The following is a 12732-nucleotide window of genomic DNA, read 5'->3' as shown; positions in this document are numbered from 1 at the left end:
CGCGGTGGCTCAGACCTGTAATCCCAGCACTTTGGGAGGCCAAGGTGGGCGGATCACCTGAGGTCAGGAGTTCAAGACCAGACTGACCAACATGGTGAAACCCTGTTGCTACTAAAAATACAAAAATATTAGCTGGGCATGATGGTTGGCGCCTGTAATATGAGCTACTCAGGAGGCTGAGGCAGGAGAATCACTTGAACCCGGGAGGCGGAGGATACAGTGAGCTGAGATTGCACTACTGTACTCCAACCTGGGCAAAAGAGCAAGACTCTGTCTCAAAAAAAAGAAAAAATGTGGTACTTATCCACCATAGAGTACTATTCAGCCATGAAAAAGAATGAGATCCAGTCATTTGCAATGACATGGATGGAACTGGAAGTCATTATGTTAAATGAAATAAAACAGGCACAGAAAGACATATACTGCATGTTCTCACTTACTTGTAGGATGTAAAAATCAAAACAAACTCATGGAAATAAAGAGTAGAAGGATTGTTACCAAAGGCTAGAAAGGGGAGTGGGGTGTGTGTAGGAGGGTAGGTTAATGGGTCCAAAAATTAGAAATAATAATATCTAGTATTTGACAGCACAACAGGATGATTACAATCAAAATAATTGTACATCTTAAAATAACTAAGAGAGTATCATTGGATTGTTTGTAACACAAAGGGTAAATGCTTGAGGGGATGGACACCCCATTCTCCACGACGTGATTATTACCCATCACATGCCTGTATAAAAAATCTCAGGTATTCCATATATATATACATAAAATGTACCCACTACATATATATATATAATGTACCCACTATATATATATATATTATGTACCCACAAATACTAAAAATTAAAAATAAAGAATCTGCTTTTTCTGATCTACAAATTCAACAGAGAAAAAAAATGCTTTTCTATGTAACACTTTCATCTATCATGAAATACATATTAAGTAAAACCCCTTATACATGAGTTATTTCCAAAATTTGTAAAAAGTTGCTTTAAGTGATTAAAGTCATAAAATAATGGCTAGTGTGAAAATTACTGACAGTTCATATCAGCTGATGTAAATGAATCTCAGCAAAATGCTCGGTATAAAAGTTCATTTTATGTACAAACCTGTGAATATGCTAAAAAACATTCCATCATCTACCTTAAATGGGTGAATTGTAGGGTATGTGAATTATACCTCAATAAAGCTGGGTTTTAATTTTTTTAAAAAGCATAAAAACACACCAAAAAAAAAAAAAAAAAGCTCAATGTAATGCCTGTTGGTTAAGATGAACTATTCCACTTGTTCACCTAATGGCTAATGCAGAGTTCATTCACACAATTCATTCTGGCAGTTTTCTTAAAGTCAAAATACAAAACAATGCTTTTGCTTGGTATTTTTATCATTTGGCTGCCTTTTTTTCCCATTTGTGTTTTTGTTTCCTGTTTTTTGTTTCATGAACAAAGCAAGTACAGACTATACCAACCCCAGGAGCCAAAAGTTGCCAATAAGTTGGTAGGTAGTGTTGCCCCAAGGAATGCAATCAATTCATCATTCATTCACTTTCTCCTTCATTCACTTTCTCCTTCATTCAATAATATTTATTGATTATCAGTTTGTTCAAGACACCAGGGATGCAGTGGTGACAAATACTGACAAAGTCAGGTTTACTCTCTCTTGGTATCATGCTGCTGCCAATTCACTGGTAACTTTGGGGGGCACTGAGATGGGTGAATTACCACTTTCTAACCCCGAGTCTGTGGTACATGAAATAAAGAGTAAATGCATAAAATAAATCTTTAAAGATTTGTCTAAGAGGGTCCATAAACTATTTCCTCTAGGTATTTTTACTATTAAAAAATCCCATCAATTAGATGAAAAGTCATAATCACACTTCCTCTGTTATTACTAGTGTAGATATAGACTATAACAGCTAGAGCCCAACATTTCAAATATTTTAACTAAGATAGAAAAGGTTGCCAGTAGGTCCAGGAAAGGGAGAAGTTGGGAATGCTGAGAAAGTCCTCCCAAAGGAAACCATATCCCACGCTGAGCTCTCTATATTCACCTAAAAAGTGATCATGTCAGACACAGTTTGAAATTATATTTATATATATTATATATATTATATAAATGGGGAAATACTGTGACCTAAAACAGACCAAAACAATTTCATTACATGAACAACCATGGCATTATTTCTATAGAACCAGAGAATATGTTACATCATTTCATTATTAATTTAATAATAACACAGAAGTGGGAGATAACATGATGACTTCAAAATGTGTCTTACTTGTTACAAAAGCTGAATGGTAATATCCACAAGAGATCCAGGAGACAGGTTTTCCAATGGCCACTTGATGAGGGACACCGACATTAGTTACATTTTTTAAACCAATTTGCCCTTCAGAATTGTCACCCCATTAAAAAGTCTTCCATCCTCTACAAAGAAAAATACAAGGGGGAGAAAAGGTTTTAAAAGGTAGTCAGGCTCTGAAGCTATTATACATCCAAAAGACCATTTATTTTATAGTTCATAAAAATTATGTATCTTAACAATAAAGTACTACTAAGACATTTACACCAGTTAGCTACTTAAGAGTTCAATTTATATTGTGAAATACTTCTATAATGATAAAGAACACAGAACAGCCTGATTGTAAATCACTTTAGTCCTGGCCATATTTTTATCTCAATAGCAAAGACAGAATGCCCTTTCCTACCATCACCCTTTCCCATTCTAATGTCTCTAAACAGAAATGTTCTCCTCCTTCCAAGCAGTCTACCTGCAACTGAACTGAAAGACAGCACCGGTCACATTAGACACCTGCAGGTCAAAAAAGCCTGGAAGACCTTGCTCTTGAGAGTGCTGTGGAAATGATGTTTTGGAAAAAAGAAGAGAAGAAATGTATTCCACTACATATTTTTTTCCTTACAATTTAAACCTGAAAACACAGAAGCTAGCCTTAGAGGATGAAGATATAATATCATGTAAAACATCTCAAAAATAGGTAACTTATATAATTTCTGATAAGGGTTTTGATGTCAGAAAAAAATCTAGGAAAAATATTTTAGAAAGGAATTCTCAAGATTTATTTATATATTTTAAATAATTTAAATTTTGAAGTGGTTTAGTAATGCAAAACAAATAAATGAAAATAACAACTGAAAGGATGTCAAAATGCTAACTTAAGGGCTGACAAAATCCAAAGGATAGAGCTTCAGATACAACTCTGACTTTCCTGATAGAGTAACACCGGATGTTACATAGTCTCCTGCTTGAAACAAAGCAGCTAACCAGCAGCTTCAGTGAGATCAAGCTGATCTTGGCTCCAAATTTTAAAGAAATGTCTCATATGGGCTTTTGGTAGGGAGGGCAGAGAGGTACAATGACTGTTACAAATCACATTTTAACACCATATGCTGCAATAGATTTCTGTGGATGTTTCTGATAGCAACTTCAGCTAAAACTGTAAGTAGAACTTTAAGAGCACACAATGAAAATAATATTTAAGAATATCTAAAGGAGTAGATGGAGAGCATAGCTTAGAGCTTATTTGCCAATTACTTTTTAAATGTATATTTAAATAAGCACAAATAAGCATAAAATAAGCATAAATAAGCATAAAATTGCAGTATGTCAAGATTTAAAGTTATATTTTAAATGTTTTCTGAAAACACATAGATAGTCAATGAAAGAAAACTAAACAGCAATGCTCCCTTCAGTTTACTGAGTTGGCATATATTGATCTACAGGAAAGGAATGTGTCCCAGACTGAAAAAGAAACAAGCCTCACCAGTTAGGGCAGCTGAAGTATTAGATCCAGCAGAGAGCTGTTTAATCTTATGCTCGGATGTAAAAAAGCTAATTACATGAAAAGTGTTTCTTTCTTCAGTGTCACCCAGCCCCAACTGTCCTTCATCATTTCCACCAGTTGCATATACATTGCCTCCTTCTGCACATGGAAAAGAAAACATCAACAGACTATAGAGTCCCCCTTTTTATGAGACAGGTCAGTGTATAGCAGCGATTTCCTCTTTTAACAGTGAAGAAAGTTGAAAGCTATCATTATCCTATTATTTGGGAGACAACTTCATTTCATCGTCAAAATACAACAAAACAAGCAAGGTCACATATTTTTGTGAGATGTTAAAAATCAATCTAGAATGTAACTAGCAACTGAAATGAACAGAATGAATGGAACGTATTTCTTGCTAATATAGTACTTTATTAATTCAGAGTAAAAACAGGGAAAGTAACTTCCAAACTAGTTTAAAATGCAAATCTATTTTAAAAGAGATGTGTCTATTAATTTTAACTTCTGTACCCATTAAAGCTAAGATATAGTATAAATAAGTAAAATGAGGCAAATCCAAGAAGAATCTAATTAGAAACATGATAATTCTATGTTGTATTCATTTTAACTTCCTAGCTAAATAAGAAGTCACTATAGCACTCTGTTTAGGAGGAAAGACTCCAGAGCCAGACTGCTTGGGTGCAAATTCTGGCTTACCACTTACCAAAGCTGTGGGACTTTGGGCAAGCCATAACCTCTGTGTGCCTCATTTTCCTCATCTATAAAATGGGAATAATAATAGTACCTACTTCATAAGAGTTGTTATGAAGACTGAATTAGCTGAGATTTGTAAAATTCTTAGAACAGCATTTGCCTCATTTAAAGTACGTAAAAATGTTTGTTAATTACTCTGTTAATTAAATAAAAAGTACATCATGCCTAGATTATATACATTTCCAGTAAGTTGTAAATTAATGAAGATTTTTAACACATAATTAGTTAGCTACGTCATAAACATATACACGAAGTTAAAGCCTTGCTAAATTATAGGGTGAAATGAGGGCAGAATCAGCCTGAGTTAGTAAAAATTTTAAAGTTATTGTTATTTTTATTTTTTGTTTTTAAGAAAAGAGGAAACCTAATCGGGGAAACAAGATTAGCTTTCAAATGGAAAATACATACAAGGTCACGAGAAATTGGAGTGCACAATTTAACACACATGGAGCAAACCAGAGTTGGTGAGATTGAAATAATTCAAACAAATAAATGAACACAAAGTTGAACAGTCACAAAATGTTCCATGGAAGAAGTAACACTTAATGGGATCTCAAAAGATAATCTGAAAAGCCTAAGAGAAAGAGAAAAGACACTTCAGAAAGGGAAAGGTATGGAGAGGTGGAGAGCAGCTGACACAGTGAAAACATCCTGAAGACAGAATAAGTGGTTGGGGGCGCGGGGCAGGGGCAGGGGGAAGGTGGTAGGAAGAACTGCTCAGTGGTCAGGTCCTGGAGGTCTAGTTGTTACCGCAGCATTTGCTGAAGATACTACTCTTTCTCTATTGAATTTCGCATCTCTGCCAAAAATCAAGTGGGCATATATATACGGGTCTACTTGCAGACTCTATTCTGTTCCATTAATCTTTGTCTATCTTTTTGCCAATACCACACCGTCTTGATTACGGCAGCTTTACAGTGAGTCTTGAAATCAGGTAGTCCCAGTCCTCTAATTTTGTTTTTTTTAAAATTGTTTTGGCTCTTCTATGTCAATTGTTTTCCATATAAATTTTAGAAGCACTTTGTTAATTTCTACAAACACACATACACACACAAAAGCTGGTATGGGTTTTGATGGGAATTGTGCTCGCTCACATCAACAGCCTTCCGGGTGCCTTCCACTCAACCTTAGTAAGGAAGAGTTCTAGAAGAGCAAGAACAGGAATAACCAGCCCCTAAGGTGGACACACAGGTTAGGAGATGCTGTCCCATGATATAATCCAAGAAAAGAAGCTTTTTCTTCAGCCATTTGACATTTATGTGTATATTTGCAAAGGCAAATGTGTACTACCCATTGACATTTTCAAAAACCCTAATTTTACTGTTGCCAAAGTATAATCTCTATTAATTTTACAAAACCACGTTACTGGAATGAGACCTCAGTTCTCAAAGTCAGGCAGGAAATCATACAGGTTGAGCACTATACCTGTTGACACCAGGGTGTGGTTCCTTCCACAGGCAGCTAATTTCACCTTTTCAGGTTTTAGAGCTAAAAATATTTAAAAATGGGACAATTATTTTACAGCAATGAAAATGAACAGTAGTCCAGGACAAATGGTAACTAAGTGATAGAACCGAGATTTAATAGCAGGCTTGTCTGATTCCAAAGTCAATGTTCTTAACTAGCAAACCAGAGGTTTTCAGAACTGGTTGTGTACCATCATAACCAGTGGAGCTTGAATACAATATAGATATCTTAGCCCCATCCCTAGGGAATCTGAGTCAGTGGGTCTAAAGTAGGGGCTAGACATCTATATATGTATATTTTTAAACTCCACAGGTAGGCCAGGTGCGGGGGCTCACACCTATTATCCCAGCACTTTGGGAAGCTGAGACGGGCGGATGGCTTGAACTCAGGAGTTCCAGACCAGCCTGAGCAACACGGTGAAACACCATCTCTACAAAAAAAACACAAAAATTAGCTGGGTGTGGTGGTGCATGCCTGTAGTTTCAGCTATTCGGAGAGGGGGTGCTGAGGTGGGAGGATGGCTGGAACCCAGGAGGTTGAGGCTGCAGTAATCAGAGATCACGCCATTGCACTCCAGCTTGGGCAACAGAGCGAGACCCTGTCTCAAAAAAAAAAAAAAAAAAAAAAAAAAAAAAACAACTTCACAGGTAGTTAATATGTGCTGAGACTCACTGTATTCTATTATGCTTCCTCCTCACCAATCTAATCCCTTACCTAACCTGCCATCACCGTTATCAAGCTCACCTTCTACCACATTCAATGAAAAACTGAAAGACCAATATTGATAGGTATATACCTATGAATCAAAGTTGTTCATTCATTCATCTACATATTCAAAAAACATTTAAAGAACATCTCCTAAGTGCTTGGCATAGGGGCTGCAAAAAGATGACTAAGATAGAATTCCTGGTCTCAAGGATCCCATAGTCTAAACAATTCTGTTAGCTTCTCTATTAGATAAGATATTTGAGAGTAAGGGTCATGGTCACTGTGAATATCCCCAAGTGCTTAGACTGTGCTCAATAAATACTTTTTGAACACATGGAATACTTTAAAAGTTCCATAACAATTCCCATAAACAGCATGAATATGACAAGCTACACTGATATTTTGAGCTGAAATTGAAATTTAGCCAGGAAGATAAAAAATACTGCTCTTACTACATCTCAAGGAATCTCCATCATCCTTTCAAGTTTAGCTGATGTTCACAGGTTATACCCAAACAGAGGTTTTGCATATAACATCCAGAAAGCTTTGTAAGGGTATTATATATCTAACATTTTCTGGAACACTCCTGATTTCAAATATTTTGTCCTGTTGTTCTTTTACACTAGTACTAATCAATCCCTAGTCTCGATGTTTTGTTTACTTCACCTAGTGACTATATAAAGTGGATAAGTATGTTTTATAAAACCAGCAACTAAATAGAAGCATAATGTCCACAACTCTATTAAATGAGAAAAGCTCAAAATTCTAACATACGTTTGTTCTCTATATATACAATAACAGTAATATGTAAGTAGTTTTACAAACAAGCAAAAAAAAAAAAAAAAAAAAAAGGAGGGGGGATGTTCAAATGCAATACTGTAAAATCATTACTTCCTTTGTGGTGCCTGGACTTAAAATCAATCTGATTTTTAGACCCTAACATACAAAAGCAGTTCTGAATATCATATAAAAGATAAGTTAAATGCTAATAATATTCAAGCAAATGTCAGAAAATAAACAACTAAAGGCTTTATTATTTATGACATTAAAGAAGTACACAGTCAACATAAAAACACTTTATACAGTTTGTGAAAAGGTAAAAAGATCTCAAATCTTTGACACATGTTGGCTTGCTGATGGCTGACTTTGATCCTAATCCTAACTGACCCCAGTTGTTACTACCAAACACGTAAAGTTTATTATTTCCTGGTGGGACGGAAAAAGAAATAATCAACTGAAGCATTTTTCACACAATGTAAGATGAGTCATCACAAAGCAATAAAAAGCTATACTTTTTAAATGTCACTGCTTTTCTGTGTTGAAACAAGTTACCTTGTTCATCTATGTATAAACAGAGTCTATTAGGTGGGAAAGAGTTTCTAAAATTATACAGTAACAGTTTTTTAATTATATTGAAATAGATTCATTTCAAGAAAGTTGTGTGTATAGAAAATCATACTTAAATATACTAAAGAAACTTAAAATTTAAAAGACACTCCTGATGACTTATTTTGTGAAGAATTCTCTGGCAAAGTAAAAAACAACACTTATGATATATTTTCAACATGTTTAAAACACAGCAGCGTATCTATAACATTATATTTAGAATTTTCTAAGTATTACTGTCCTCATTCAGGATTGTAATACTAACTGGTAACAACAGCAGTATGTTCATCTCCACATGAAAAATGTACAGGGACATCATTTTTAAACCAGAATTTACTGGGATTATTTTCAGCAAATTTACTTTTCCCAAATGTAAACACAGCACCCGAATCTGCAAATATAAGATGGTCTCTATTTTATAACTTTTACTATGTTGCCTGTTATTTAAATACCTTTTCAGTAATTTATCCATACAAACCTCTTGTTTCATGACAGCTTTGCCCCCACTCTGGCAATGTTTAAGCCTTCCTTCTTCCACCTTAATTCAGTCTTTCTTATTCCTCAGACTCCATTATAGTTTTACCTCTGAAATCTACTAGATTGAACATGTATTACTCATATACTGGCACAAAGTAAGAAATACACTATCACAAGGAAGGCAGTCATCTATTACTAATAGTTCTGCTGTCACCAAGTAGATGTCTATTCCCTGGAATGAAATGGTACAATTTGTGCTAGTCTTGCTCTGCTTAACACCTCATGGTCTGGCCTCTGACTGAGAGCTTTTCTCAAAACACAAAAACAGGACAGTACTTAGCTTCCTCATTAACTTCATCAGGATATCTATGGGGAGAGTCTCTATCAGTCAATTTGGATTTTCTCTGGTCCAGTTTTTCCAAGGAACCTCCAGCGTTCTTATGCAAGGGAAACAACGTTAGCCCAAATGGTGAACTCTTTTTATTTTTGTTGAGACAGGGTCTCACTCTGTCACCCAGGTTGAAGCGCAGTGGCCCAATCACGGCTAACTGCCGCCTCGACCTCCTGGGCCCAAGCAATCCTCCCACCTCAGCCTCCAGAGTAGCTAGGACTATAGGCGTGTGCCACCATGTCCAGCTAAATTTTGTAATTTTTGCACAGACGGGGTTTTAGCATGTTGCCCAGGCTGGTCTCAAACTCCTGGGCTTAGGCTCAGGTCTCAAACTCCTGGGTTCCTGCCTCAGCCTCCCAAAGTGCTGGGATTACAGACGTGAACCACGACAACTGGACAAAATGGTGAACTCTTACTTTCTCTGTTGGTAATCCCAATGAATACCCATAAAACCAGAGACAGCACAGAGAGAAACAAATTACTCCACCACTATCTCTTTCATTTGAACCAAGGGAAAGCAGCTAGGAAAAAAAAAAAAAAAAAAAAAAAAAAACAGGCTTTAAAGGCAACTAGGTATTCAAAGGTTGTTGTAAGGATTAAATGAGATGACATGAATAAAGAACTTAGCTCAGGGCCTAGCATCCTCAAAGTGGTAGCTCATAGCTGCCTCTGTAAACTCTTCCTCCATCATAAGAGTTGGAAATGATCACTGGCTTCTCTGAACTATGTGATTTGTAGAATTTATATGGCAAATAATTGTACTACCTAGCAATCTCTCTAATTAAACTGTTACACAAATCAGCAAAATTACAAATCTCAGCAAGATTTGTGTAACAGTTTGATTAGAGAGCTTGGTAGGTAGCATAATATGTAAGATGAGGTCCTCACAAAGCAATAAAAAGCTATACTTTAAAAATGTTGGCCAGGTGTAGTGGCTCACGCCTGTAATCCCAGCACTTTGGGAGGCCTAGGCGGGTGGATCACTCGAGGTCAGCAGTTTGAGACCAGCCTGGCCAACGTGGTGAAACCCCGTCTTGACTGAAAATGCAAAAATTAGCCGGGTATGGTGGTGGGCACCTGTAATCCCAGCTGTAATCCCAGCTACTTCGGGGGCTGAGGCAGGACAATTGCACGAACCCCAGGGGCGGAGGTTGCAGTGAGCCAAGATAGCGTCATTGCACTCCAGCCTGGGCGATAGAGTGAGACTCCGTCTCCAAAAAAAAAAAAAAAAAAAAAAAAGTCACTGCTTTTCTGTGTTGAAACACAGAGTTCACCATTTGTTACCCCAAATGTTGTTTTTTTCCAACTATTTTCTAAGGTTACAGAGGGTATAAACTGTCTGCACTACCCACACTGCCTAGCACAAAGTAGCCATTGTGTGTTCTACTTTTCACACAGAAAGGGTCCCCCTTACACACATGTATATTCGTAACTGTTCAATGTTTTGTTTAGGAATTCATCATAATGGTGAGTAGGTAGTCAAATATAACTTTCAACATCGTTAATATAAAAGGTTACCCAAGTCGTCAGCAAAGGAGCACTTCAGCTTTTCCTGATTTCTGAGAATTCAGAATGTTTAGCGATCCAGTATAAAATGAAAAGATCCTCTCAACACAGCTACTCAGGAAGTTTCTAATTCTCATCTTACTCATGCACTACAGTCAGTCGTACATGGGAAAGGATGGTTTATCTTTCCCCCCAAAACAACATCACAAAATGCCACAGTCCTAGGAGATTGGGAGAGGAGTACACGGGGATGTTGAGATTTAACATTCTTACATCAAGTCATTACCTGATTTGAGTAGTATTCACAAACTGTTGTGGCACAGGATCATTTTGAAGAGAGACTAATTAGCAGTTCCCAAAAACCATTTAAACACACACATACACCAAATAGTAGGCCAGGTCCAGCTTTTGGGGAAATCCCAAGGGGGGTGATCACACATAAACTAATTTGCACCAGAAAGGAAAACATGGCGAATATAAGTATTAATAATAAATATTAATATGCAAGAGACTAGCCACTGTGGACAACTTTTTGAGAACCATTGTGAGGCATCTCAGTTCGACTAGGATCTAGAACAGACTCTGAGTTTCCCCAGAATGAATTATTTTAACATTTTAACTGTTTTGTCCTGGCTTCCCTGGCTTCCCTGATACCCTCATCCCAAGCCAAGGTTTGGTGGCTCTGCTCTGGCCCTGTAACATCTACTGTCAATTTGTATGGTCATTTTGTTCACCTTCCTGTATGTCTCACTAAATTGTGAACTGCAGGACAGGAATCTAAGTTCCGGCCAGGAGCATGGAAGAAAACATACATATTTCAGTGAGGGTATAATTCTGCTCAAACCCAGTGTTTTTTCAACATGGTCGTGACCTATTAGTGGGTCAGAAAATCAATTCAGTGGATCACTATCAGCATTTTAAAAGAATGCATTATCAAAAAGCTGTGTGCGGAATCTAAGTGGTTAGAACAAGGACTGCATCACGAGACATCTATTTCTGTTACACGGTACGTATGGGGTATCGGGTCACAATGTCAAAAGTATTTCTAACTATAGAGCTCAGAAAAAAAGGCTAAAAAACACTCGCTAAAGGGTCCCTCTTCTTCCTCTTTTCCAATTTATTTCCTGTATCCCCTTTTACCCCGCAACCCTGATCACTCACTCTTTACCGCATTCAATACATAACCGGGAGCTCAGGACCTCCAAAGTGCACAAGTCTGGAGTCTGCACTTTGGGGAGTTTACAGATAGGTAAAAAGTGTCCCTGCCTGGCCGGGCGCGGTGGGTCACACCTGTAATCCCAGCACTTTGGAAGGCTGAGGCGGGCTGATCACCTGAGGTCAGGAGTTCGAGACCAGCCTGACCAACATAGAGAAACCCCCTCTCTACTAAAAATACAAAATTAGCCAGGCGTGGTGGCGCATGCCTGTAATCCCAGCTACTCGGAGGCTGAGGCAGGAGAATCGCTTGAACCCGGGAGGTGGAGGCTGCGGTGAGCCGAGATCGCGCCATTGCACTCCAGCCTGGCAACAAGAGCCAAACTCCGTCTCAAAAATAAAAAATAAAAAATAATAAAAATAAAAAAAAAGGTGTCCCGCCTTCAAGAATCTCATCAAAAGCTTATTTTAAAAACATAAGAAAGTCAGGCACTCTCTTTCCCGTTCTCCTCCATCCTGTTCTTCCCGTGCGGTCCTCTGCCCTCAGTCATTCGTGGGAGCGCAACCAGCGATCCCGCCCCAGTCCGGCCGCCAAGCCTCGGGCCTGTCCCCTCACAGGGCCGATCCGGAGGCGGGGCCCGCCCGCCCGCCCGCGGACCCTCCCTCCCGGCCTTCCGCCACCGGCGCGGGCGCGACTCACCGGGCAACAGCTCTTCGGGCTCCTTCATGCCAAGGGCGGTACGGGCAGCCTGCGCCTGGGACAGGAGGCTGTAGAGGACGGTTTGGTCGGGGCTAAGGCAGCTACTCCGCCCCGACGCGGGCCGCAAAAGCCCCCCAGTTCCGCATGGCGAAACTCCGTGGATCAACTACAACCGCGCTCCCGGAAGTCAACAAACAGCCGCTAGGGGCAACGGGGGCGGAGCTTGGGAATGCAAGGCGGGGCAGGCGCCGCTGGGGAGGAGAACGGAGGCCGGGTGGCTAGTAACGGGTAGACTCAGGCACAGCGGAGGGGCGGTAGTGACTACGCGCCCTCTGGCGGCCTGGAGCAGAGAGGCGGCCACGCCGCGCAGTGATGCCGTGGAG

The 12732-nt window shown here is 38.8% G+C and overlaps 1 protein-coding gene across 1 annotated transcript in view; it reads right to left on the bottom strand.

The window, feature by feature from the left end:
- Window positions 1-12713, bottom strand: part of LOC139356369 (X-linked retinitis pigmentosa GTPase regulator-like) — a 72532-nt gene extending 59819 nt beyond the window's left edge. The window contains 7 exon segments of the mRNA XM_071070190.1: window positions 2282-2413; window positions 2416-2430; window positions 3786-3944; window positions 5985-6049; window positions 7850-7940; window positions 8386-8511; window positions 12350-12713. Of these exon segments, the coding sequence (XP_070926291.1) occupies window positions 2282-2413; window positions 2416-2430; window positions 3786-3944; window positions 5985-6049; window positions 7850-7940; window positions 8386-8511; window positions 12350-12377 (616 nt within the window). The 5' untranslated portion in view covers window positions 12378-12713.
- Between the last annotated feature and the right edge of the window lie 19 nt (window positions 12714-12732).

This window comes from Macaca nemestrina, chromosome 9, assembly GCF_043159975.1.
Source record: "Macaca nemestrina isolate mMacNem1 chromosome 9, mMacNem.hap1, whole genome shotgun sequence".
In the NCBI taxonomy this organism is placed as follows: domain Eukaryota; kingdom Metazoa; phylum Chordata; class Mammalia; order Primates; family Cercopithecidae; genus Macaca; species Macaca nemestrina.
This window is presented reverse-complemented; position numbering and strand designations above follow the sequence as displayed.